The 25,102-nt window shown below is 40.2% G+C and overlaps 9 protein-coding genes across 13 annotated transcripts; 6 read left to right on the top strand and 3 right to left on the bottom strand.

The window, feature by feature from the left end:
• The first annotated feature begins 806 nt into the window (after positions 1-806).
• On the top strand, positions 807-1,425 carry LOC132791635 (uncharacterized). 2 transcript variants are annotated; one of them, XM_060800644.1, is made up of 2 exons: positions 807-916; positions 975-1,425. In XM_060800644.1, exons 1-2 carry the CDS (start codon positions 878-880, stop codon positions 1,296-1,298), a joined length of 363 nt encoding a protein of 120 aa, XP_060656627.1. In that variant the 5' UTR covers positions 807-877; the 3' UTR covers positions 1,299-1,425. The 2 variants fall into 2 exon arrangements, with proteins under 2 accessions (XP_060656627.1, XP_060656626.1); XM_060800643.1 differs by having other exon boundaries at positions 863-916; positions 963-1,425.
• Positions 1,426-2,612: 1,187 nt separating this feature from the next.
• Positions 2,613-3,385, bottom strand: LOC132790162 (uncharacterized). Its single transcript, XM_060798612.1, has 2 exons — positions 3,095-3,385; positions 2,613-3,036 (listed from the first exon to the last, which is right to left on the bottom strand). Exons 1-2 carry the CDS (start codon positions 3,265-3,267, stop codon positions 2,772-2,774), a joined length of 438 nt encoding a protein of 145 aa, XP_060654595.1. The 5' UTR covers positions 3,268-3,385; the 3' UTR covers positions 2,613-2,771.
• A 2,750-nt stretch (positions 3,386-6,135) lies between these two features.
• LOC132791969 (hepatic leukemia factor) lies at positions 6,136-6,893 on the top strand. Its single transcript, XM_060801138.1, has one exon. It carries the CDS (start codon positions 6,270-6,272, stop codon positions 6,849-6,851), a length of 582 nt encoding a protein of 193 aa, XP_060657121.1. The 5' UTR covers positions 6,136-6,269; the 3' UTR covers positions 6,852-6,893.
• Positions 6,894-8,821: 1,928 nt separating this feature from the next.
• On the bottom strand, positions 8,822-12,575 carry LOC132788990 (uncharacterized). Its single transcript, XM_060796706.1, has 3 exons — positions 12,476-12,575; positions 10,014-12,092; positions 8,822-9,959 (listed from the first exon to the last, which is right to left on the bottom strand). The coding sequence occupies exons 1-3, from the start codon at positions 12,512-12,514 to the stop codon at positions 8,925-8,927; spliced, it is 3,153 nt and encodes a 1,050-aa protein (XP_060652689.1). The 5' UTR covers positions 12,515-12,575; the 3' UTR covers positions 8,822-8,924.
• Positions 12,243-21,499, top strand: LOC132788992 (major facilitator superfamily domain-containing protein 6-A). 3 transcript variants are annotated; one of them, XM_060796709.1, is made up of 4 exons: positions 12,243-12,347; positions 18,702-18,951; positions 19,786-19,931; positions 19,996-21,499. In XM_060796709.1, the coding sequence occupies exons 2-4, from the start codon at positions 18,891-18,893 to the stop codon at positions 21,412-21,414; spliced, it is 1,626 nt and encodes a 541-aa protein (XP_060652692.1). In that variant the 5' UTR covers positions 12,243-12,347; positions 18,702-18,890; the 3' UTR covers positions 21,415-21,499. The 3 variants fall into 3 exon arrangements, with proteins under 3 accessions (XP_060652692.1, XP_060652691.1, XP_060652693.1); XM_060796708.1 differs by lacking the exon at positions 12,243-12,347 and adding an exon at positions 17,351-17,457; XM_060796710.1 differs by lacking the exon at positions 12,243-12,347 and adding an exon at positions 17,502-17,668.
• On the bottom strand, positions 12,726-16,921 carry LOC132788991 (transferrin). The gene is made up of 4 exons (XM_060796707.1): positions 16,495-16,921; positions 14,881-15,248; positions 14,508-14,810; positions 12,726-14,441 (listed from the first exon to the last, which is right to left on the bottom strand). The coding sequence occupies exons 1-4, from the start codon at positions 16,586-16,588 to the stop codon at positions 13,050-13,052; spliced, it is 2,157 nt and encodes a 718-aa protein (XP_060652690.1). The 5' UTR covers positions 16,589-16,921; the 3' UTR covers positions 12,726-13,049.
• Positions 21,500-22,061: 562 nt separating the features above from the next.
• On the top strand, positions 22,062-22,834 carry LOC132791593 (lysozyme P). The gene has a single exon (XM_060800577.1). It carries the CDS (start codon positions 22,261-22,263, stop codon positions 22,720-22,722), a length of 462 nt encoding a protein of 153 aa, XP_060656560.1. The 5' UTR covers positions 22,062-22,260; the 3' UTR covers positions 22,723-22,834.
• A 196-nt stretch (positions 22,835-23,030) lies between these two features.
• Positions 23,031-23,503, top strand: LOC132792191 (uncharacterized). Of its 2 annotated transcripts, none has more exons than XM_060801447.1 (2): positions 23,031-23,265; positions 23,336-23,503. In XM_060801447.1, the coding sequence occupies exons 1-2, from the start codon at positions 23,128-23,130 to the stop codon at positions 23,501-23,503; spliced, it is 306 nt and encodes a 101-aa protein (XP_060657430.1). In that variant the 5' UTR covers positions 23,031-23,127. The 2 variants fall into 2 exon arrangements, with proteins under 2 accessions (XP_060657430.1, XP_060657429.1); XM_060801446.1 differs by having other exon boundaries at positions 23,035-23,265; positions 23,324-23,503.
• Positions 23,504-23,757: 254 nt separating this feature from the next.
• Positions 23,758-24,963, top strand: LOC132792190 (trypsin beta). The gene has a single exon (XM_060801445.1). The coding sequence runs from the start codon at positions 23,764-23,766 to the stop codon at positions 24,634-24,636; it is 873 nt and encodes a 290-aa protein (XP_060657428.1). The 5' UTR covers positions 23,758-23,763; the 3' UTR covers positions 24,637-24,963.
• Positions 24,964-25,102: the final 139 nt, after the last annotated feature.

Genomic DNA, 25,102 nt, shown 5'->3' with positions numbered 1-25,102 from the left:
AACACCTGGCAAGGATCACATGCGTGCATGGGTCACATATCGAGTCGCATACGAGGCGGACGACAAATGACAACTGCCTGTCTCTGTCCTGGTGTTGACAATTTAAATGCTTGAGCAACCAAAAGGGTACTGCGCTTGAGTCATTTGTGACCCATCAGGGGACGTACAGCGTTGTGAGAGCCAACAACTGCACGTTTGAATAACTCTTTATTAATCTTTGAAAATATTTAAAGAACCAATTATAGTGAATCTAAGAAGACTTCAATTTGAATGCTTTAAATAATTTATGTATGTATGTATATCTAAAATTCAAGAAAATACATCGATCCTCCATATTATTAATATCGTGATTTATTGATCTTTCAATATTTAGCAAACAATGCTGTAAGTTATAGTTATAAATAAACTAATCCTATACACTATAATATTTATACTACAATAAAAGATATTTTTAAATATAAATTTCGAATAAAAAACCAAATTTAACGAAATAATATCAATACAGTTTTGAAATTAAATATATATTCTCATATATGTATTTATGTTGTTAATTATAATGATTCTATTGGTGAATATTAAAAAAATTTAATTAAACGTTATAAAAGTTAATTTGAAATATGGTTTTCAATTCAATTCACCTCTGTATTAAGGTTTGATGAAATGAATCAATCAATCGTATATGCCAATATAATATAGTGACTATATAGCATCACTATCCCAGCATATGTATATATAAAATGTTCGATGCGATTTTCCAATCAAAGTTAATTCAATATCGATAAGCTCCATTGATTCAATGATTATTTTGTAATCGAATTCAAATCCCATCTCAAACTTTCTTCAGTTCATCTTGCATTATTTGTGTAACTTATACGCGATGCAGTCGGGCTTTTTACTTTTCATATTTCTGACTTTGGTAAGCTCTTTAAACTAAATAACGTACAAATTGGAATTTTTAAAAGAATTTATTCCAGCTCTGCATATGTCATGGTAATGAAAAATGCTATGAGATTCATAGCGTAACTCAATCCGAATTGGAATCTATGCCGAGAAACACAATTTTGGATAGTCTTCCACTTAAAATTAAGTGTTTTCTTAAGTGTCTAATGGATGATATTTTGGGAGTTGACGGAAGGATTGATTTAAGTCGAATTGATGGAAATGAAGAACTTGAACCGAGACGCAATAAGCTGGAAAAGTGCAAGGAGCGTTACGATTCGTATATTATCAATAATGCTGATGAGGCCTGTGATTACGCTGTAAAAGTTCTGCAATGCTTGCGTGTTACTAAAAATTAAAATGCTAAACTGATAACCTTTTTAACTTTTTCTAATATGTTTTCCATATATGTACATATGTTATAAAAACAATCAATAAATATTAAATATATATTATACAAAGAATACCAAATATATTAAAACACTAGACACACCTAATGTTTATTTTAGTTTTTATACCCGCTACCCATAGGGTAGAAGGGTATTATAACTTTGTGCCGGCAGGAAATGTATGTAACAGGTAGAAGGAGACATCTCCGACCCTATAAAGTATATATATTCTTGATCAGCGTCAACAGCCGAGACGATATAGCCATGTCCGTCTGTCCGAATGAACAGCTAGATCTCAGAGACTATACTATAATTTTTTTTCGACAGCATTTGTTATGTTTGCACGCAGATCAAGTTTGTTTCAAATTTTTGCCACGCCCACTTCCGCCCCTGCAAATCAAAAAAATCGAATAACAAGCGTAATTTTAAAGCTAGAGTTACGAATAACTATAGTAGTTATGATCCCTGAAAATTTGGTTGCGATCAGACAAAAATTGTGGAAGCTATTAAAGAAATACTTTTGTATGGGCAAAAACGCCTACTTACTAAGGGTCTTACTTGCTTTGGCTGACAATGTGGTATATCGTGCCGTCTATGGTATATTTTGAATGCGGTACTATATCGATATACCACATATACCATTTGGTATATTTTTAGTATTTTTTGCAGTATGTTTGGTATATTTTGAGAATAATACCGCAAAATATATTGCTTTTATTCAAAATGGGTAGCGGGTATCTCACAGTCGAGTACACTCGACTGTAGCTTTCTTACTTGTTTATTTAAATAATAAAGCATATTTTTTTGAAATTGAATCGTTATGTTTTAAATATTTGTGCAACTCATACTTAATGGCTTTTATATTGCACAATAAACTTAGAACTATATTTTGACTTTTTTCCGTCTTTTTAATACACTGTGATTTGATAGAGACTTGATAGATGTTGATGATTCTAGAAACATAAGTCCCTTCAATTTAATTAAGTTCTGATATGTAGCGGATGTAGCTTTGAATGACTAATAGTGAATATAATGTGCAATTTTCTTGCTTGTCTATTTATTGATTAGATTCGATTTATATACTTGTAGAGTAAGCCTTTTGTGCATCTATTAAAATAGGTTCATCATCCGGTCGCTTAAAATCCTGGTTGTCAGAACACCTGCTGGGACCACCATGGACGATAATTATGGGTGACTTAAATACAGGGTTAAGTGTCAAAAGTATGAGGAGACCCTTGACATATGTTTCAGAACCAATATAATGATGATGAACATCCCTTTAAGTACATTACATTTTTGGCCTTTATTAACAATAATTTTGATGAAATAGTATTTTGGTGTACTCGTTTGTGTTATTTGGGTTCGACGGCTGCCTGCACGGAACTTAACGAACGATCAAATCAAAAAAACGAATAAAGCTAAAAAAACAAAAACAAAAGTGTCTCAGCAATTGGAGCTACGCCTATTGCATTTGGTGCGTTGATTGGTGATGACACTGCTTCCATCGAGGAAATCCGAGTTCACCTTTTGCAGTTCAGCAATGCGCTGCCAAGTGGCACAAAAATGTCGCACGTTGCGGGCATTTGCCAATTTGGCAATGGGTCCCAAGGTACGATAACCGTTATTAATATAACGTATAAATCCCTTGGCAGACAGATCCATTACAGCCGTCTTTACCTGAGCCTCCAAATCACCACATGCAAATGATCTGCAAATTAAGAGTGTGCAATAAAATGTCATCCATAATAACCCCCCTTAGCACTCACTCCCTTTCCAACATCTCGACCATGTGATGCTCCTTGATGCCATTGACATACTTGGGATGATCCTGAAAGATGCGAACCATGTCCATGATGTACAAGGGCAGGTGAATGTGATAAGCATTCGGATGCATCATCAATGTGGTTGGCTCACAATCACTGATGGGTGTCTCACACATCTTGAATTTGAGATTTTCGTTTACGTTGAGTTATTACTTATACGGTTTAGTCGTGTTTCTCAATTTATGAGTATAGTGTTTGCCGTTAGACAAATGTTTTTTTTTTGGGGGAGGAGAAAACTACAGTCGTATGTAGGGTCGACATTAGCAGTGCCTACTGGGTTAAACTCGTGTCAGTGCACAACCCTCGCTCTTAGCGCTAATGTCATCCAATTACAGGTGTCATTAACAGTTTGTCCATCGAAGTTCGGTGCTTTCAGTTTGCTCTTCAATTAGCTGCCGGAGCAGTACAAATATTGTAACAATTACATGTTCAGTTTTTTTATTACCTGGTAATTTGCCTAATATATAAATAGAGCTTACCCAAATACGACTCCCAATGCATTAGCAGTTGGTGTTGTGATCCCAGGGGTGTCCTAAGTGGTACACTATAAAAAGCTTGGGTACTGGAGTCGATAAATGTTCTGCATCAAGGAAATTACAAGGAAAATTCAAATCTTTTTATTACTAATATTACTAACTAAATTCTTCAAATCTATTCCTTCTTGTATTATCTTTCAGTTCCGTTCGTAAATGCTTTCCTTATTTTGTGCAATTCATTTCCTTACGTTTATTGCAGACGTAACGTAGTCTAAGTAACAGACAGTCCTTTTATTTCATAAACTTTGTAACGTCATAAATGAAAATTGTTCTATTGTTAGCCTTCTCCCCAAAAGGGCATAACAGTCAAATGGTTAACTACCGTATGGTAGAACTTTTGCCAACAGATAATAAATTAGCGCATACATTATGAAATATTGTTAGGATGCCACCGTCTCTCCTCAGTCGTCCTTCGTCTGGCGCTGACTTCCGGTTATTAGGAACGTCCAACTGGCAATTTGTTTCCCCAGAACAGGTGACACTTTCTCAAACCGAACGGGTTGAAGACGACACGAATGACATGTGGTTAAATGTTTTAGGGTAAGGTTACCAAATTGTAAGCGGGTTATTCCATTCTGTCATGCTTATATCTACCCACATGTATATATCGTATAAACGTCGTATTCTTTCTGATGACTTCATGAGTTAGATTAGGCAAATTGAGGGCTGTCTGTGCACTTTTTAACTATTGTTACCCGACCTTATAGCTAAACGTTATGTCTTGCTTAAGCTACTCACGTGTCGCGAGTGTCTCGTTTGAATTTTGACCTGTTCGGGAACTCGCTTAGTTTCCTATATTCTATTGATTGACAGTCCAAATGACTTGTTAGTTTGCTTTAATGGATCTGTCACATAACATTGTATAATGGCTAAATTTAGGAACTACTTTTCTCATATGTTATTTGGCATTTTTATTTAGATGTTTGATTTGAATGAGGTAAACCATCTGTCAACAGAATTTTTAACTAGTGCATAATAACAGCTTCTAAAAACTGGCAATTCGACATAGAAGCTAGAAGAATAACTTGATATAGTCGTCTGATTTTAAATAAATAATAGTTATCATTTGATTTGCTTTGTTTGCTTTACCATTTTAGACTGTATAGAAGTTTTATGACGTTCATTAAGTGACAAAGTGTTATTTATTTTTCTATAGTCCTATTGCTACAAGCTAAAAATTATTAATTATGCAAAAGTGTAAAAGAATTTTTAGTTATACTAATTATTATTTAGTTGTTTATATATTACTTTATTAAGATCAATACAATATCTTTGCTTATAAGGTTACCTTATAATCTTAATCGTATCCACATTTATTTTGTAACCATTTCTTATTACATTACGTATTGTCTTTAAAGTCAATCTATTTTTACAGAATGTGGAAATTTATTTTATTTCATATTTTGTTTTAATGCTTCTAATTTTCGAGGAAAGGCAATTTGATATTTCGAATGCAGGAATTCACAGATTAAATTTGATGTCTCTTTATAGCATATTTACTGCAATCCATTACATTTATCAAAGAGTAGATCGCGAGTAAGCTCTTAGTCGTTCAGGTAAGGTCTAAAAAAGACTACTGCCACTTACTATTGAGTTCAGGGTATATATAACATACATATGTGTATAAACATAAGTAACATCATATCTATCCACGAATTTAATAGTAAATTTAGACTAAAAATATTTCTCAGTGCAATTAGTGAAATTAGTGATATCGATTCATAGTCAGAATAGACGATTTGAGGGGATGTCGAACTTTATCCCTTTTAATCGTTCATTCTGACAATGACATCCATTATTAACAATCATAACGTTTCATCTAGAAAATGTCGGTCGATTAAAAGTGCAACGAGAAATTCCTTTACTATGTGGGGTCGGCTTTTAAGCTCTTTACGCTTAGTCAAGTGTTGGCTAACCCGCCCAAACACCCAAACACCCAATCGCCCAATTCCAATTCCACTTTCCAAGTCGCGTCCAATCGACCGTTCTCATTGGCTGTTTGGTAAAAGTTTTCAGCCCGTCGGACCAAGCTGCATAATAGTTGGCCAACTCATATAACCCTGTCTAGGCTCTGGCCATGTCGGGCAACACCCCCCAAAAGAAATCAGAAACGCGACATCGACATGTGGTCAACGGCTTGTTTTCTTTTTTTTACCTTTTATCTTTTTGTCCAGGCAACGAACTCGGAGGGTGGTGGCTAATCAAACTAACCAGTTATATGAAACCCTTATAACTGTGCAGCAAAATAAATGTCATTCAACATGAAAAAATGTCATGTATTTGACGAATAATTACCGTCAACATTGCGTGATTGGTTGAATCAACCGGGAGGCGGCCTGTGGCGCTATGGCTTAGATTTACTTGCTTACTATCGCCTTAGGGTTTGGGGTGCGACTTGGGGGAAGGCAGTGAATGTATGTGAGAGTGTGTGTATGTGTGACTGTAACCTATAATTACCTGGTAGACAACCGGGTGAGCCTCTGGGCAGGAATAAGTTCCGCAGGCTCAGAGACAACGCGACAGTCGACGCGAACGGAGCTCACAAATATTGTCGCCAGAGATCCAGTGAGCTGCTGAGCAAAATGTATTCTCCCGCCAAATCGCCTATTGTCGATGTCACCGAGACCCTTTCCCTGCACAGCGAACTGGACATTGAACTAGAGCCAAGTGGCAATGCAGCCTACTCCATTGCTGCAACACACAATCTTCGCCTGCCTGGACTGCCGGGACTCACAATACCCAGCCTGTTGGCATCCAAGTCCAATGGCAGCATTTCCGGCGCCACATTACCCGCTTTCGAATATATCGCACCGCCAAATCATGCGCTCCAGAGCATTGACTTTCCGCTCATGGAGCTGAATCGTGTTGGCATGTTTCCGGGATTCTTGCATCGGCGTGCCCGTGGCGAGAAGCGACCCATTCCGGATGCCCAAAAAGATGCTAAGTACTATGAGCGACGAAAGCGCAACAATGAGGCTGCGAAAAAATCGAGGGATGCACGCAAAATACGTGAGGATCGCATTGCGTTCCGTGCTGCACTCCTCGAGCAGGAGAACTCCATACTCCGTGCCCAGGTGCTGGCGCTACGAGATGAATTGCAAACCGTGCGGCAGTTGTTGGGCGCCACAGCCGGTGGCATGCTGGGTGTGGCAAGGCAAGTGTGATGTCGTTGTCGTCGTCGTTGATATCGCCGTGTACATAGTGAAATTGTGACCCATTTGTAGTTTTGTGATTTATGTTAAACTAAATAAAATATTCTTTACATTTAAAAAAGGGTCCATCGTCCAGTTATAATTCACGGCCTTCATTTTTTGACCTTTTCAGTATCCGATCGGATTTAAATAATATAAAAGTAGTGTACACTGCATAGGAAAATATAGCGTCGGAAGGAGAAGGAAGAATATATAGTATAAAAAAAAGATACTTGATTGGTTACTCAAATGAGTTATGGCCCAATTTGTATAACCGTCGTGGGTAATCTTTCATAATCTTTACTAAATTTGATCACAATTTGAAGACTAGAACTTAGATGATAAATTTCAATTTTGCTTATAATATTGCGAATAGTTTGACATAAAGGAAGTAACAAGTGCGTAATTTAGAATATCGCTTTATAAAAGATGTCTGTGAGATATGTATATGATACCCACCTCAGTGAAAGCAAGACCGTCCGATATTTTCGTTGACATATATGTACATACCAAATTAGTGTTCCAAAAAAATATTCTAAATGTTATATTTCTTATGTCAATATACTACTGCGTTGAGTATAGACCATAGAGTACAAAATACATACATACAACCAAATCAATTAAAAACTGACATCTGCAGCCCTTTTTACCATATAAAATTATTTCCGATTGCAACCAAATTTTCAGGACTCATAAAAACTGTTATTACTTGTGTACCAAACGTCGTTGCTCGAGTTTTGGAGGAAATGACATAATACAGTAGAATCCGGTTATAACGACTCCGCTTAAAGTGTCCGTCCGGTTATTGCGACGAAAAGTCGATGGCTTGGTTGGCACCCATACAACCTTATATGAAAGGGCCTCCGCTTAGTACGTCTCCGCTTTTAGCGACAAACCGCTTATACCGACGAAATTTTTCACAGATCAACCAGATATTGCGATAAAAAAAAAATACAGCGAAATAATGCCAACAAATTTAAGTATCAAACGACGCTGTCAGAAATGTATGTATTTAACAGTGATCGGCACTCTTGCTTGTGTTCTTAGGAGCGAACATTCTCACTACTCTCTGTTAGTTTTAGCTGACGCCTTAGCTTATGCTAAGGAATATGCAGGTATACGATTTATTATGGAAAAACCATGCTATTAAATTAAATTTATAAATTTTTTGTTTTGTTTAAAAATTAATTTGTTTTATCTTAAAAACCTATTACGAACATGGCAACCATAAAAAAAAAAACAAAACAAAACTTAATTTTGCTCCTTTCGGTTAGTGCGTCTTCCGGGTATAACGACGTAAAATCGTCGGTCCCTTAAAAGTCGCTATAACCTGAATCTACTGTAATAAGTTTTCTATATCTGATAGTCTCTGATATATAGGTGTTCAGACTAACAAGATTGCATATACTTGTATGTATGTTATGGGGTCATAGATGCCTACTTCTGCCTGTTACACACATTTTCTATTGATTTAATTTAGAGTCACGATATTTTCATGTGTAAGGTACATATATTTTGAGCATAACGGTGTATTGATATACCAAATATAACCTTTGGTATATTGATTCGGTATATTTTAAGAAGAAAACTTCAATATTTTGCTTTTGTTGATAATAATAATATCACCGCCGAGAACGCTTACTTGTAGCTTTGTTACTTAACTTTTATTTCAAAATGGTACAGGTTGTTGCTAGTCGATGAGTTTTTTTTTTTTTGGCCCAAAGATTTGAAAGAGAAAGCCAATTTGAATGGCTGAGAAATAAATTCTAAAAGCTCAATCATGTTATGTAAACTTCCTTAAGAACAAAATTCAATTATCTAGCTTTTACGTTTTCGACTATATTCATTTCGTAATCTGTTATTTGCAGCTTAGTCGATTGGAATATCCCTAAATTTTAAACAAGCATGTATGAGGCAAATATGTGGTTAAGAAAAAAAATTAAATTTTACTGCAGTTTAGATTCTAAATATTAGAGAGATGGTATGAAAACGATTTTATTCTTGGCTACTTTTAAAATAATCAACTTTAACATAAATATTAACAAACTACAAATTGAGTGTGTGCATCTTGACCTGTCCACCAGTCTCTAGCACCAACAAATGCTGTGCAATTGTGGAACTGCTCGCAGCAGCAATATCCATTACGGGTGATTGAACTTCCAGACCAAGATCGGTTGATTCACGATCCAAATGAAAGTCATAACTGCGTACAGAGCCATTGGATAGTGCAAACAGCTTCCAACCGTCGCTGGATTGGACGAGCGCCTGGACAAGATGCTGGCGCAACGCAGTTCCACTGAGGAGCAGTTGTTGGTCAAAGACGCGCTGCTCGTAGGCGCGAAGAGGTTGCCGCAACAGCTGCAAGGCGGTGTTTGGTCGGGCATCGTAGGCGAAGCTACTGCTGCTACTTTCCAAATGCTGCTGCTCAAAGGAGCGCCGCTCGTTGAGTATAATGTTTTGTATGGCGCATGATTTGCCCGTTTCCGGATCGGGTGAGGGTGCAAAGGCGGCTGGTGGCATGGCCGTGATAGGTCGCTGCAAACGTTGGCGCTGCCTTTGATTGCAATTGAGTATCATGACAGACCCATTTGACAGACCTACGGCCACAAAGTTTTCGTTGGCGAGCACACACAACGCAGTCGGAAATAGAAAACGGCTCTCATGGAGACCAATGCGGGTGAAGCGTTCCGTTTTTAGGCTGCGTGTGCAGCACAAAACAAAGTTGCGATTGGTGCACACATAGATGAGCTGGCTGCCCGCATCGATGCCACTAAAACGGAGTCCTTGCAGTCCCTGATCTGCCAACGATGCTGTCAGTGTCTGTGTCTCGTTCAGCTCGCGTAGCAGCTCATCGCTATAGACGTTGCCCTGGAAGAGGGACTTGGTCTTCTCATAGGCACTCTGATTGCGCTTCAGCAGACGACGTTCCAGATAGTCCCGCAGATCACAGATGGCGGCTTGAAGCAGCTTCACTCGGGCCCAAGGCGAACTGTACTCATTTGTGCCCTGCGGACCACCTCCACGTCCGCTTTCCACAAGTGTCCAGATCGTCAGCAGTCCTGAGTCATTGAGCGTTGCATACTGAAACAATAAATAGATTAAGTTGACTTCTTGCTATGGAACCGTCTCGTCTACCTGAATATCCTTGTGTGGTAGTGTTAAACTGCTGCCTAAGTTCATTGTTGCTGTCTTGGCTGCTGGTCGAAAGCTGCGCACATCCACAACGGCACCCAAGTCCAGAACAGTTGTGTCCTGCAATGAGGGCACTACAGATTGCGTCGCTGCAAAATGTGTCAAATGGCCATCCAGCTTGGAGCAGTAGCTATGTGTCTCGCGTAGATCCCACATGGCTACGCTGCCATCACGCAGACCGGCCACAATGATTTCGGGTGCCTCACTGCTAAAAGCCACGCGACAAACCTCAGCCCAGGTCGAGAGTAGACGCAGTGGTTTGTTCGTATCGGTGAGTGACCAAACCATTAGCAGATTGGCAAAGTCATCGCGATAGACATTGGTTTGTGGCGGACACTCGTGCACGGTGACCACAAGCTGCTGTTGTCCCGCACTGGCAAATATGCGACGCACGCTAAGCGCATTGAGAAGACCTGTCTGTAGCAGGCTCACTTGACGCTTGGGCTGATTCGCGGATGGAGCACTTAGCACCTTGCTCAGCAATAGCGATGCCTTGTGCAGGAATACGCCTAAGCGTTCAAAGTCGTTGGGTTTGCTCAAGCGTTGTCGCTGCTGTTGCATCACTCGCTGCTGATCCGCCAGATGTAGCTGCTCCAAACGCTCTAAGCTAGTTTCAAAAGCATCAGCATTTTCTATAGCTTTAAGATTGTCGGCTTCGTTGGCCGCAATGCCTGAACAGCTGAGCACCAACTGGCCGCCATAGTGTGGAGGATGCTGTGTCCAGCTAGTGCGTGTGTGCACGTCCACTGTCTGGCACTCCATGTCTATGTGCTGGGCATGCGTTTGCGTGGCCAGCTGGCATGTGTTTAGTTTGCCATAGCTCTGCATGTAGCCCTCATAGCTCAACGGCTTCATCTCAAAGAGCTGGTAATCGAGGTGGTCAAAGCGCAGTTTATGCATCAGTTCCAGGCCACGTTTGCTAATCACCGGACGTGACACAAACTCCTCATAGCCGCCATAGTGGACATTAGCTGTGGAACGCTCGAGTGCCGGAGCAAGGCCATAGCTGCTAATGCCCGAGTCCAGTTGATCCGAGTTGGCCATGCTGTTGGTATCGAAGCTGTCGTCTGGTTGTTGTGTGCCAGAACGTTGTCGTTGACGTGAGTGCATGTCATAGTGACCAGAGTCCAACTTTCTATCCAAATCCTTCTCGCGTTGTATCACTGTTATAGGATTTTGTGTGGGCTCCGAGTCTTCCTCATCACCATCATCATCTTCGTTGTATTCCTCGGCAATAGGCTTTTCTGTTTCCTCCGGTTCGTCGACATCTTCATCATCATCTTCGTCTTCATCTTCATTAGCAACAGCTTGCTCCTCGTTCTCGTCATCTTCTTCTGGAGTGCTGGCATCTGTCTCAAAGTCAGATTCATAGGATTCAAAGTCATCCGAATAGTTGTCCGATTCCTGTGCTTGTTTCTTGGCAGCAACCTCAAAGTTTACCTCGAATGCCACCGGTTGCTTGAACTCTTTTACTTGCAATTGTTGTTGCTGCACCTCCAGTTCACTGCGCTGCTTGGCCGACTCCCTTTTAAGCAAGGTTCGAACACGCGGTGGTTGCAGTTGCTCTTCCTGTTGTTTTGGCTGCGCTCTGCGCTTCGATGGTGGCGACGACACCGTCACACTGTGATACGTGTCTAGCACTGCATTCGGCTTAGCTTTAATGTCCGCAGTTGCAGGTGGTTGTTTGCTTGCACGCAATGTGCTTGTTGTCTTTGTTGTGGGCGATGGGGTTGTTCGCTTGCTCCCGGCTGCTTGACGTTCCTTGTTGCTGTTGTTGTTTGTGTGCAACGTCAGCGACTTTTTACTACTTGTTGGCGTTGTGCTTTTACTTGTGGTTGCCGTTGCCGATGCATTCGATGTTGCAATCTTTGTGGTTTTCTTTAGGCTTCTTTCGCATTCAACACTGTCCTGTTGCTTGACTTTTAGCTTGCTACTTCTGGCTGCTGTTGTTGTTGTTGCTGTTGGAGTTACACTTGTTGCTGGCGACTTTGTTGCCCTTCGTGGCTGTGGTTCATTTTTCGGCTATCAATAAGAAATCCATATTCAATGTATATTTGAAATACCAGTATTGCGCGCCAATGAAATCAGCTGGCCTTTATGGCATTTTACAACACCGATCGACAAACAAAAGAAATGTATTTGTTGTGCTCTCACAGACCGAGCGATCGCTGCTCACTTTAATTGATTACAATTAATTAATTCACAAAATATGCGTGCGTACGTGGGTGCGGTGCATACAATAATAATATCGTTTAGAACTATGTACTCAACTCAGTGGTAAGTGGTAGTGTGGAAAGTGCAGAGCGACATATAAATTATTGAGGAGTAAATCCATTGATTATTTGAATACTCGTTTTCTTGTTGTGCTTTGTGTTGTGAATCTTTTTCTGTGTGTCAATTCTTACGATTGTTTTGTTTGTTGTGCGCGTCGAGTTCTTTGACATCTTTAGACAGCTACTCTTTGTTCTTCGCTTCGCTTCGCCTTGAATTGAATTAGTTTTTTAAATGACGACGTATGTATGTTTAATCAATTTTAATTGTATATTCAGCTCATGGCAAATGAAAAGGACAATTTCGTTGTGACAATTTTTATCGTTTGCATAGCAACAACGATAGTAGCATAGCAACAATAACAAATGCGCACAGCTGATGTGCAGTGTTTGGTAATGTTTTACTGTTTATTTAGTATATTTTTATGTTAAGATATCACTAGTATATAGTACAGGGTGTCAAATATAAAGACTACAATTTGTTTGCATCTAGTACTTGTCTGCTTATTAATAGTAAATTGACTTTTTGTTTGACTGTGAACAGCGTACCTTTTGCAGTTTGTTACGTTTTGCAACATTGGTGTATGTAAACAGTTGTTTGTATTCGTGTTGTTGCTAAACATTATTTACACTGCACTGTGGGCACATTTAAAGTAATATCACAATAAATAATTTGAATTGTGCACATGTGCATGACTAAATTAACGTATTATACACGCTGCTGAAGCCACAAAGCAACTGCAGCCAGCAACACAACAATGCAACCATTGCTACTGTTGCTCCAGCGCTGTCCACCGCTTTCCTCCTCTCCTTTGACAGCATAATACTGCGATGTGTATCGCTGATATATGTGCTCCATGTTGCGCCTGGCATCATCCCGCTGCACCTCCTGCAAGCCAAAGAGAGCATCTGTGTTGTCGTGGAACAGTACATCGTTCTGTCTGTCGAAGACACCAAAGAGTGTAAAGGGACGTGATTCGCTCTTGTAATGGCGGCCAAATAGATGATCCATGTCGCGCAGTGAATTGTAGATTTCGTTGTGACGCGCCTCTGTTAGATCGTGGGTCATCAAATGGCCACGCGTTGTCCAGTGCAGATAGCAGTACTCGAATTTTGAATAACGCTCGGTGCCGCCGTAGGGACACAACAAGCGGTAAGATTGCGGCTTGCTTTGCTTTAGCCAATCTGAGGTGATGTTGTCACTTACGTATTTCTTGTAGATGTTGGAGCTAATAAAGGCAACGTCGGCACCTTCAGCCAGGCAACGCAAGGCGCCTTCCTCGCCCGCATAGTACGATGGACACTTACGTCCCTTATGTGGATTCCAAAGACAAGAGTCGCGATTGAAATAGCCGTTCAGCGAGTGCATGCTACCGGTTGCATTTAGAATGGTCTCCTGCACGGCCAAATGGGCAGCGCCCTCATAGCTGGGCAGGCATGCACGTGCTCCTCTTAAGTCCTTAAAGCTTTTGAACTTGGCATCCTTATGTACCACTGCAATAGTCACATAGCGATCGTGCATTTGCTGCGCAAACTCGTACAGCAGCGGCTTCAAATTGTAATCCCTTTGTGCCTGAACACGCTGCTCCTGATCCACCAGCATCACATCGGCACTCTTGTATTTGACATCGTCCATGCAGTGCTCCAAATCCATGGTGCGAATGCACTGTATATTTGGCTCGACGCCATACGTTTGTGATGCCTCCTGCAGCCAGGAGCACTTGATGTGCTGTATAATCGATGTGGTGCAGACCACTATGGAGCGTGGCGGATTGCATTCAGGGAAGCTGTAGGCCGACTGATAGCCAATAGCTTGATCCAGATAATCGTTGATGGGAATGACATTGTCCAATGGATTGGTATACACATGATACGTCTCTAGCAAGCTTATCAAGGCATTCTGCCAGCTCTGAGGCTCGTCATGCGACAGTCCAGTGACCAAATGTTGTATCTGGGAGGCATGTGAGCGACGTGCTACCACCACAGGCCATGGCTTTGAGATCCAAATACAAGGCTTTGTCACATTGATGGGCTGCAAATGACCATCTGGACAGAGGTAACTGTATTTCGCTGGATCATCTTGAGCTGCCAGACCCGCAAGCTGTTGAAATAAATGGGAAATATGCAATATAGGACATGCAAGAGGAACAATTTATACTCTACTCACGCCAAAGTGACTGCGCACATCATCCAGTCGCGCCCAAGAAACCTGACCGCCTCCCCCAGTCAGACAATAAAGTGTACCACGACGGCCCCAGTGCTTGTCGTTCTGATCACAACTGTAGGGATTGAAGCACAACTCGCATAGTGAAGGATATCGATCCTTAAGAGTACGATCCTGTTGGGCGTCTGGCACCCAGGGACCTGCCTTGCAGCTGGGACCAAAGAACTTGGCCGATGCTGCAATGCGGTCTTCAGTCAACGTGAGATCTGGATTGCATGACTTTGCCACCATCGTTGACTCCAAATACTGCACCGAAAACGTAAAAAAAAGTTAAATTAATTTCAGTTTATAATTGCTTCATTAATTTGCCACTTACATTGGCCAACACTTCTGTCCAGTGGTTTTCCAAGCCATAACCGGGATGACATAACTTGGCGCCATGCAGATCATGGACTGTGTGTATGCCAGCACTGTTATCCACAACGGCAACAACTTCATACTCGAAATTCGACGCATGCGAACGCATTTCACTGGCCACCAAGATTTCCGCGCTTGCCCACCGCGCCGCAATCAAGTCCTCGGACGTGAGCACACCAAAGTGAGCGGTGCCCTTGTGTATACGACGGACGCAGTCCAAGCGATCCACGCCAATAACGCATTCAATGTTGCTGGTCGCCGACAATTGTGGACAGAACTTGGGCGCCTTGCGATAGGTGCCGCGTGATTCTATCACACAAACGCGCACTGAAACCAAAGTAAAAGTTTAACCTTTAATATACACATTCAACTAAAGTTAAAACCAGCTTGTGTTTGCTTGATTATAATTTATTTGTGTGAATTATTATTCGTTTCGTTGCGTGCAGTTTTCAGAAAGAGTCTCTAGATTCAAAAGAAACAATATAAAATTCCCCTCCTTGTGTTTTGGGCATGCGCAACCGGTTTAACGCTGTACTATACAATATTTGCATATCACAGTCGTCACTGGGAATCTCTGATATTATTACGGTTACGCAGAATTCACAAGTAGCTGCAATTAAATGTTGTCATACAGTGGGCGCGAGGGGAAATCCCACTCTCAGTTTTTGGCCACTGGCCCAGAGATTGGATCAATCAAGGTCGCCGCAGCGTTTGTGCAGTTTTTTACTGGCACTCAACTTTTTATAACGAATCTCTGGTAGACAGGTTTTTCGGCTATCAGCGGAAGACGCAGCAGGCAGTCACAGCTGAGGGAGTATTGTGTTATGTATTCATTTATTGGGGGACGGGCTCAATATCATTTGGCCAGAGAGTATACATGGTCATAAAATGATGTGCATTAAAGATCGCTATTTTATATTCAGCATTGCAAATTGTAAGAAATTTATCATCAGCTACAAAATTGCTAATTGAATAAGCTAAAGAAGTTTTAAATAAAAGATCTCAGCTTGATTATATGTTTGCATAGTCAGTCGTTAGCTATTAACACTTCTGATCTCACCAATTTATGGTACTTTTTTCAATTGAATTTCAAAATGCAGAAAGCGTATTAAACATTCGGCTTACGCCTAACGCCTCGTACATCTTGTTTTTTTATTTCCCCAACCGAAGGTCAGCTGCTATAATAGCGGCTTTTGGTAAGTCAATAACTAAGTTATTGTTTCGTTTTAAAATATTATACCTTTTTAAAATTTATTTTTAGCATTTCTATAATCTTTTGGTGGTATGAGATAAATTATAGTCTAGAGCAGACTTTATTCTGTCAACAATTATATCTAAAATACAAATAAAGTGGGTAAACCCAGCGAGTGCAGCTCCGTTGCATTCTATTTCATTCTTCAACTCAAAAATTTAATGATAGATCATCCCCGACTAAAGCTTGCTCTGTGTAATTCACTCATTCATAATCAGTAATCAAAATTTTTTAGAATTTGATGTAACATCGTTTGTTAATTTATTCCCAAATTTAAATATCACATGACCTGCTTTTTTTTTGGGTTAACTTTGAACTTACATTTGCCATCGTCGGGCGGCTCGATGGCGACCGAAGTCGTTGCTGATAAGAGCAAGGCCAGCGACCATATGAAGATGAATGCTAGCAATTGCATTGTTGTGTGATTACTTCAGTTATTTCAATTTAATTAAATGTATGTCTATATACATAAATAAGTATGAATAAACGAGTTGAAAGAGCACTTTATTTTAATAATATTTAAGTCGGCACTTAGTCTCGATTTACAAATTGTTTTAGTTAATTAATCGCGCTATCAGCACTCGGTCTATCAACGCGAATACGCCTACCAATGTTGACATGTGTATACTTATTATATGCACCAGCACTTTTGTATATTCGTATTAATATATTTAGTATGTTTTTCGAATCCCGGGAATGCGCCGAGTCAAGCACACGCGACGGGCGAACAGCGGCGACTGTTCGACAGCCTCCGTTGGAGCTTACGATGTCAGCTGCCTTGCCGTGCTGTGCTGTGGTGTGCCGTACGATGTCGATGCGGCGAAACTGCAAAACCCGTTCCGTAATACCATTCTACGCACAGCTGATGAGTCAGTAAAGCGGCGCTTTGGAAATTTCAGGTTTTGATTGATTGTCAGAATCAATGTAAGGTGCGTCGCTTCGCTTAACACTGTGGGGAACTACCCACAAAAGTCCACAGAGAATGCACAAAATATACAACTAGATAGTATCTCCGATGGAATATCTATTCCAGCTAAATCTTCAGCTTTATCGATGCCAGCTGATTCAGTTTGCTTTCAAGTACAATTGCTATTATAGTATTATTGGCACTCGTCTTATCATTTCTTGCAGCTTATCAGCGACTGTCTGCCCAACAGAGCGTGTAGATTGTAGGCGGGTTTGCTGTTGTGTACTCACTTTCAGTCACAGCTCTCGGTTTGGCGGCGTTGCAACGCCTTCATCTTGATCTCCAGTCTCAAGTGAACTCGCGTCATAACTTGTCGTGTAATTTTCTATCTCATCTCAATCCCAGTTTAATTGCATGTCATATTCGTACTCTGAAAGTGTGCCATTGTATTCAAATGTCTGGGATTCTATAGATACTCACCTTCGTGTAGTTTGTAGTTTATGTTACTTCTACGGCTTCCCTGTCGATATTGACTCAACTAGTTAGTTGACGTTTACTCGCGATCGTCATCGAATCACAGCTATTTGTGTAAATTTTTAAGGAAATTCCCCATTTTTAATTTGGGGGGTTTGGCTTTTTGAGTTTTGATTAATGGATAACTAAAAGATTTTTGCCAGTGTATACCCTATGATTAATATTTAATGAGCTTATGGTTACAAAAAGAAATTTGTTCAATTAATAATCTTTGCGGGATATCTTGAAGTTGAGCATTTGTTGTATTTTCAGGTTGACTCTTTTCTGTGTTAAATTTGTATTTTGTGCAATTCATTTTTGGCTAATTTGAGTTTTTAATTAATTTGTGTCAAGTTTACCTGTACATATTCCTATACTTATATGTATGTATATATCGAACCGGTTTCTCGACGTTCATTAACTGTACTTGTTTGCCCGATATGCATATATGTATGTATATATTTTAAAGTTTACATAACAAACGATTAGCTTTGATCTCGTTTTGTGCGTAATCAATGAGGTAGACTAATTCCTAATTTGAAGTAATGAAAATTATGCGAATGCTTTCTTAATCATTATATACATATATTATTAAGGGCTAAATATGAATTATCTCTTTGTTGTTTAAGCTAATATAACTTAATTTTGATTATATCATAAGAATCAATAATTTACCACAATGAAAATTATTTATAATTCAATTGTTCTCAATAAATTCGTTGATTAAAAGATTACTTTAAACTTATTTACTATGGTTGAGATCTTTTTTTTTTAACCGTAAATAAATATGACACTCGCAAAGCTGTGAAGTTATTGTAGATATAAAACGTAGACATGTATAAATATGGGTTGAAAGATAATATAACACTTTATATAGGCATTAATTAGCAGAAAAGTATACTAGAGATAAGATTCGGCACGTCTTATAGTGGAAGTGATAATACTTCTTATATTACAAACACAAAGATATGTTTGTGTACATTCTGTATTATCGCAGATATTAGAGCCAACACTTTTATGTTGGCCCAATGTTAGAGGCTTTCCTCTCCTCAACGATTAGATTAGACTCATGGCAACCCATATTTAACATAATTATTTCCCATTACAGAACAGATCCAATGGAGTAGACAGTTCAGCTGATCGGTAACTACATATAACTATGGTCTTATCAGTCAAGGAGAATCGACACAGCCAATAAAGATTACAGCGTCAGTGCATGGAGTCATTAAACTGTGATACTCGTATACTCGTATTATTGTGAAATTGCTCACACCTTAGTGGGGAATACTCTGAGACAATGGCGCGAATTAACAAACGCCTGCTTCCAATAAAAGCACATTTCTTCTTTTTCATGGCGGGTAAGTATTGATACAATGTGACATTGAATATGATGGAAAATTTGTTGATATTAATTTTGCTACTTTCCAAAGATAAAAAGTTACAAAAAAGATGCAGTCGAGTCTGCTTGACTACTTCAAATATAACTAACGCTATTTTAGGTATAATGATACTGTAACACATTCAAAATATACCATATAAAGTGGGAAATATACCAGTCAAAAGTATTTTTTTTTAATAACTTCTAAGATTTGTATCTGATCTTCTCTGGTCTTATCTAGCTTACGTTTGATATTCGATTTTTATCGATTTTCGGGGGAAACAAATTGAAACAAAATCGATCTGTGTGCAACCACATCAAGTGCTGCCGAAATTAAGACTTTATCTCTTATAGTCTCTAAGATCTAGATGTCTACACGGACAGACGGACAGACAGACAAGGCTATATCGTCTCGACTGTTGCCGCTGATCAAGATCGGAGATGCCTCCTTCCGCATGTTCATATATTTCCTAGAAGAACAAAGTTAGAATACCCTTTTACCCTATGGGTAGTGGGAATAATAACAACACTTTTTTGGTCAAACTAAAAAAAAACTCTAAATGTTACAAAAAATTCTTTAAATCGTTAAATGTAACATAATAAATTATAAATTTTTTCGAGGATCCTAAAGATTTTCTAGTCTACTTAAAATCTTCAAATATATATTTTTCATACAACATTTCACAAACTAATCATTTGTGATACTTGGGTGATACACTTATAAATATTATTTATGACAGTTAATATCCCTTATTAGTTATGTTAATATTTAAGTAAATACAAGTATATTTCAATCATCTAACTGATCTTACAGCAATGGGGCCAATATTGCCGCAGCTCTCTGTGATAGGTAAACAAATTGGTATTCCACCTGACATTATGGGCTATATAACCGCTGTGTTGCCAATTCTCTATGTGTTAGCCAAGCCACTTGTTGGCTTTCTGGCCGACTATTTTATGGTAAGTTGAATGCTTATTGATTTCTCAAAGTATCTCAACTTAATTATCGTTTATTTTTCTGCAGAACCTGCGAAAATTTATATTTATGACATTAATTGTGATTATGACGCTGGCCTATGCTGGCTTCTATTTCTTGCCAAGTGCCCCACATGCCATCGAGCTGGAGGAAAGCAGCTCCATTTGGACAGTGTCATTGACAGAGGAGCCACCGCACTGTCCATCCGAACTCTTCACCAACACTGCATATTGCCAGGCGACTCATCAGGCGGAATGCAGTCAACAGAACTTTACTTTTCGCACGATGATTGTGGACCAAAAGTCTGTGGCTGGATTGAATTTAAGCCCAAATCTACAGCATGACAATGACAGTTATTATGCGTGTCTCACGGAATTGGAGGAGACCATTTCGTGGAGCAACAGTTCCGCCACGTGCCACCTTCAGCACATTGGCAGTTGTGTCTATGGCAGCGGCAAGTTTTGGCTGTTTGTCTGCATGCTGTTCATCGGAACGATTGGCTTCAATGTCACCAATTCCATCTCGGATGCCTGCTGCTTTGACCTGCTCGGCGAGGAGGAGAGCAAATACGGAGCACAGCGTGTTTGGGGCACTATCGGATTTGGCAGCACGGCGCTGCTAGCTGGCGTTATTGTCAATCTGTGGACCTCGGATGCCATCAAGAGTTTCACGCCTGCCTTGATCATTATGTGTGTGTTTAGCGTGATGGATTTGTTCAGTGTCTCTAAGCTGAAGATGCCCAAGCTTGGCGGCTCCGAATCCATTTGGCAGGATGTGTGGCAACTGGTGCAACAGCCACCGATTGTTACATTCTTGGTGTTTGCTACCATTGCGGGCATCATTGACTCCTTCATCATTTATTTCATGTTCTGGCATGTGGAGGAAGTGGCAGCTGAGACGGGCTACATGCAGGACATCAAGCTGATTGAAGGACTCGTGGTGGCTGCAGAGTGTCTGGCTGGTGAGGTGCCATTCTTTTTCTACAGCGGGAAGATTATTAAGAAGCTGGGCTATGTGCACTGCATGAGCATGTGCTTCTTTTTCTATGCTGTTCGCTTGTCGCTCATCTCCTGGATACCCAATCCCTGGTATCTGGTTGGCGTGGAACTCTTCTTTCAGGGCATTACCTATGCCCTCTGCTACACATGCATCGTGGCCTATGCCTCGGCTGTGGCGCCGCCCGGCACCTCGGCCACTGTGCAGGGACTCATGGCGGGCATGGATGATGGATTGGGCTTCTCGATTGGCTCGCTCATCGGTGGAATTATGTTCAAGCGTCTGGGAGGTCGTGAGAGTTTCAAGTACTTTGCCATAGCTGCCATCTGCACCTGTGTGGCACATATTGTCCTGCGTCCCATGTCCAGGAAGCGACAGTATTTGCCCAAAAGTGGATATCAATTGCCTGCAGATCAGCCAACAACGAATCCATCATCGCCACAGCTGGAGGAGTTGCCCAAAGTGTTCTAGTTTTAGACTTTTGTTTTATATTGCACATGTTTTTATACAACTTTTAATACAATTGAAGAACAACTTGCTGCCAAGTTGAATGACATTTGCGATTGTTTTATTTTAACAAGTGCTCGATCTCCATTTTTGTAGCGCACGCGGCGCCGACAACTCTGAAGAGGCCTCTCCAGCATATTAATAATAATATTGAATATTGTGCTCAGATTTTGAGGCGGCTATTGAAAGTGAAACTTTTGTGTTTGAGTTCATTATTCGATGATGTGGATAAATGTCGAGCTTTTCCCACTCCATATATCAGCCAAACTGGTTGATTGGCCGCACAAATCTTGGGAATCGTAAGCTCTGATTAATAACACCGAAGAACAGATTGATTATAAAAGATTCCACAGTGTTTTCAATGGAGTGCCATTAGTAATTTATTTTACTATTATTAGCTACAAATAACTGTCACCGATTTATTCGATTATACTCGTTTTGCTATGTTTGTAATAATTGGATTAAATTAGTTTAATTTAGAATTTATAATCTGCAAATCAATTGCATTTATAGGATTTATTTCTATATATTTTATTTTAGTTTTAAATTTAAATTTAATTAAGTTAATAGTTTTTAACGTCGACTATTCATCAAATACAATTTTTCGAATTCAATTTACACCGTCTCTATAGGTTTAAATAGATGTTTTGCATCTTTGTTGATCAGTGTATTTAATTTATGCTCAAGTGTCGAACCACTTGAGAGTAATAAAGTGAATGCTTGTAAGAATAAAATTAGACTGTCGAGTTATTTGGGATTGAGTATAAAAGCCAGTTCAAGCAATTCTAATCTTCATTTATTCTCGAGAAGATGCCAACAGCGTTGTGGATTTGGCTGCCCTTGGTAATCGTGTTAAGTCTGCGGATGTCCAGCTGCCGCCTGGTCGGCAAATGTAGCTTGGCCCGGAAGCTATATCGTTATGGCGTTCCTTACAGCGAGCTGCCGGATTGGCTTTGCCTGGTCGAGGGTGAGAGCTCATTTAATACCAAAGCCATTAATCCGTCGAATGTGGATGGATCCGTGGACTGGGGACTGTTTCAAATCAATGATCGCTACTGGTGTAAGCCGGCTGATGGGCGACCCTCCACGGATCTCTGTCGTTTGCCTTGTCGCCTCCTGCTCAGCGATGATATCAGGTACTCAATTGCCTGCGCCAAGTATATCAGGCGGCAGCAAGGATTCTCCGCCTGGGTTGCATGGAATAATCGCTGTCAAGGCGTCAAGCCAAACGTGAAACATTGTTTTAGACGTAGTTACAAATACATTGGCTAACAATCAGCGTATGTATATGCAATGTGATATTAGAATATCGAATAAAGATCTTCTCAATTCATTCTGTGTGTTTATTTAACACTGTAAACTTAAAAAATCCACCAGTTTTCAATTAAAATAATCACAATATAATCATTTATTATGTATTATATACTTAAGTGAATAAATTGTTACAAGAGATTATAAATAAATCAAAAATTAAATTAATAAACTGAAATACAATTCAAGTGCACCTAAACGACCAGTGTTGTGAAACGCCGATTGGCTAATCTGGCAACGCCACTGTGTACACGCATCAGAGCTGATTGCTACAAAACACATCAGTCAATAATTTACCTTGGCCTCTTGCTTTGTTTACACATCGCTTTGTGAAAATTATTAAATATTAACTAAACGAAGCATAAAATGGCATCAGCTTCCAGTTCAAGTGCACGCCATCTGTTTGATGACTCCAAAAAACGTTTGTGTGCACGCGTTGGCGTTAATGTGAATAATTTGGGATCTGTGGCCAGGCAAATTGTTCGAGGCTCCAAAACAAATGAGGTAGGCAAAGAAACAGAAAATTCATAAATAATTAAAATTCAAGTACATTTAATTGCAGATTATGCATCAGACGCTTAAGAACTTTACGCAAGTCGATGTGGTTTCCGATTATAGCAACCAGAATCTACAGAAAATGACGCTAATACTTCAGCATGTGGGGTATCAATACGATGTGATGCAGGACAGCGTCAATCATTTGGATTACCTCAAGGAGCAGGTGACGGCGATGGAAAGATGATTGGAAGAGCAAAAGCCAAGACATTAGAACTGCAACCTGCTTTTACTGCTTCCACTCTATGATTTTGACCCTCACGCACATACACACACGCAAACACACGCTGCTCCATATATATTCATAAATACCAAGTTGTAACCTCGCATGAGGTTAATCCCAACAACAGTAAAGGCGGCCCTTGACTGCGGCGTAAACAAACTGCTGGCTGCGATAAGCCCGCTGAGATACGCAGGGCTTGGCCTATAAAAGATGCCAGTAGTGCGATGAGAAGTTTATCCGTAAATCAGCTATCGCAACACAACTACATCATGCTGCAGTGCTTTCAACTAATGTGCTTGGCTCTTCTGGCAACAGCCGCCACTGGACAGGAGTACAACCTGCCAACAATCAACAGCAATCCTGGTCCGCAAGATGGACGTATTGTGGGCGGCTGGGAGACAAACATCACGCACTTTCCACACCAGGTCTCATTGCAGATGGGTAATCGTCATATCTGCGGCGGCACGATAATCGCACCAAATGTCATCCTTACCGCTGCCCACTGTCTGGCAAGAAGCAACGAGCCCTTAAGCTATGCCATACGTGCTGGCTCCACCATGTGGTCCAGTGGTGGCAGTTACATTCGTGCCCGTCGCATCGTCACGCATCCGCAATTTAATGCACCCACGCACATGAACAACGACATCGCTTTGATATGGCTGCAAAGATCGCTCGTCTACAGTCCATTGATACAGGCCATCCCATTGGTAACGCCGACGGATAATGTGCTACCGCAGGCACAACTCTTTGTCAGCGGCTGGGGCTCCACAACAGTCGAGAATGTGGTCACTGCGCCGCGTCTGCATTACACATCTGTGGTGCAAATGGATCGTCAGCGGTGCACACAGAACTATTTTGGTGCTGGCACCGTTACGGGATCAATGTTCTGTGCTGGCAGCAAGTCTGGACTCGGCGATCGTGACAGTTGCATGGGTGATTCGGGTGGCCCTCTCATCACCAGTGTTGGTGGTCGCTTCAAGCTGCTGGGCATTGTCTCCTGGGGCTTGGGGTGTGCCAATGCTCAATACCCAGGAGTCTACACGTATGTCACAGCTCATACTAACTGGCTAACACAGACGCTCAGCACATTAGCCTAGTCTTATGTTTGTTAATTGCTTTAAGGGCACACTATATATATGTATATTTGTTATAGCGAGCAAATCAGCTCGTGTGATACTGAAATTGCATTTTCTCTGTAAAATAAGTACGCCGTTTGTCAATAGTAATTCTTTTTCATTTTGTAACTGCTTAAAATTGCTAAACTCTAAATGAACAAAAATCTAATACCATCCGACATTCATTTGATTGTAAAATATAAATAATTTTAAATACCTATTTGAAACCCATTTAATTTGTAAACATCATGCGGAAGTCAGGTATTTAGTTTAATTATAGAAATAAATAATTACAAAATTTTACAGAATAAGTGGTTCCAAGTCGAGCCTCTTTTATCAATTAATAAATATTTAGTAAATAAAAACTGAGTTTTCTTATATCAAGGAAGTGATTTTTAATAAAACCAAAATGGGAATAAAGATCATTTATATAGATTTGAATCTTCCA

This window comes from Drosophila nasuta, chromosome 3 (genome assembly GCF_023558535.2).
Source record: "Drosophila nasuta strain 15112-1781.00 chromosome 3, ASM2355853v1, whole genome shotgun sequence".
In the NCBI taxonomy this organism is placed as follows: Eukaryota; Metazoa; Arthropoda; class Insecta; order Diptera; family Drosophilidae; genus Drosophila; species Drosophila nasuta.
This window is presented reverse-complemented; position numbering and strand designations above follow the sequence as displayed.

Coding starts and splice junctions, on each gene's coding strand:
- LOC132788991 (XM_060796707.1), bottom strand. CDS start 16,588: ATGCAATTGCTAGCATTCATCTTCATATGGTCGCTGGCCTTGCTCTTA. Junction 15,249..16,494: donor GCCGCCCGACGATGGCAAAT/GTAAGTTCAAAG, acceptor CTTTGGTTTCAG/TGCGCGTTTGTGTGATAGAA. Junction 14,442..14,507: donor ATGTGCGCAGTCACTTTGGC/GTGAGTAGAGTA, acceptor TTATTTCAACAG/CTTGCGGGTCTGGCAGCTCA.
- LOC132792191 (XM_060801446.1), top strand. CDS start 23,128: ATGGCATCAGCTTCCAGTTCAAGTGCACGCCATCTGTTTGATGACTCC. Junction 23,266..23,323: donor GAGGCTCCAAAACAAATGAG/GTAGGCAAAGAA, acceptor ATTTAATTGCAG/ATTATGCATCAGACGCTTAA.
- LOC132791635 (XM_060800643.1), top strand. CDS start 878: ATGCAGTCGGGCTTTTTACTTTTCATATTTCTGACTTTG. Junction 917..962: donor TTTTCATATTTCTGACTTTG/GTAAGCTCTTTA, acceptor AATTTTTAAAAG/AATTTATTCCAGCTCTGCAT.
- LOC132788990 (XM_060796706.1), bottom strand. CDS start 12,514: ATGTCAAAGAACTCGACGCGCACAACAAACAAAACAATC. Junction 12,093..12,475: donor GCACAACAAACAAAACAATC/GTAAGAATTGAC, acceptor TCTTATTGATAG/CCGAAAAATGAACCACAGCC. Junction 9,960..10,013: donor TACCACACAAGGATATTCAG/GTAGACGAGACG, acceptor TTATTGTTTCAG/TATGCAACGCTCAATGACTC.
- LOC132788992 (XM_060796709.1), top strand. CDS start 18,891: ATGGCGCGAATTAACAAACGCCTGCTTCCAATAAAAGCACATTTCTTC. Junction 18,952..19,785: donor TTTCTTCTTTTTCATGGCGG/GTAAGTATTGAT, acceptor CTGATCTTACAG/CAATGGGGCCAATATTGCCG. Junction 19,932..19,995: donor TTCTGGCCGACTATTTTATG/GTAAGTTGAATG, acceptor ATTTTTCTGCAG/AACCTGCGAAAATTTATATT.
- LOC132791593 (XM_060800577.1), top strand. CDS start 22,261: ATGCCAACAGCGTTGTGGATTTGGCTGCCCTTGGTAATCGTGTTAAGT.
- LOC132790162 (XM_060798612.1), bottom strand. CDS start 3,267: ATGTGTGAGACACCCATCAGTGATTGTGAGCCAACCACATTGATGATG. Junction 3,037..3,094: donor GTCGAGATGTTGGAAAGGGA/GTGAGTGCTAAG, acceptor CTTAATTTGCAG/ATCATTTGCATGTGGTGATT.
- LOC132792190 (XM_060801445.1), top strand. CDS start 23,764: ATGAGAAGTTTATCCGTAAATCAGCTATCGCAACACAACTACATCATG.
- LOC132791969 (XM_060801138.1), top strand. CDS start 6,270: ATGTATTCTCCCGCCAAATCGCCTATTGTCGATGTCACCGAGACCCTT.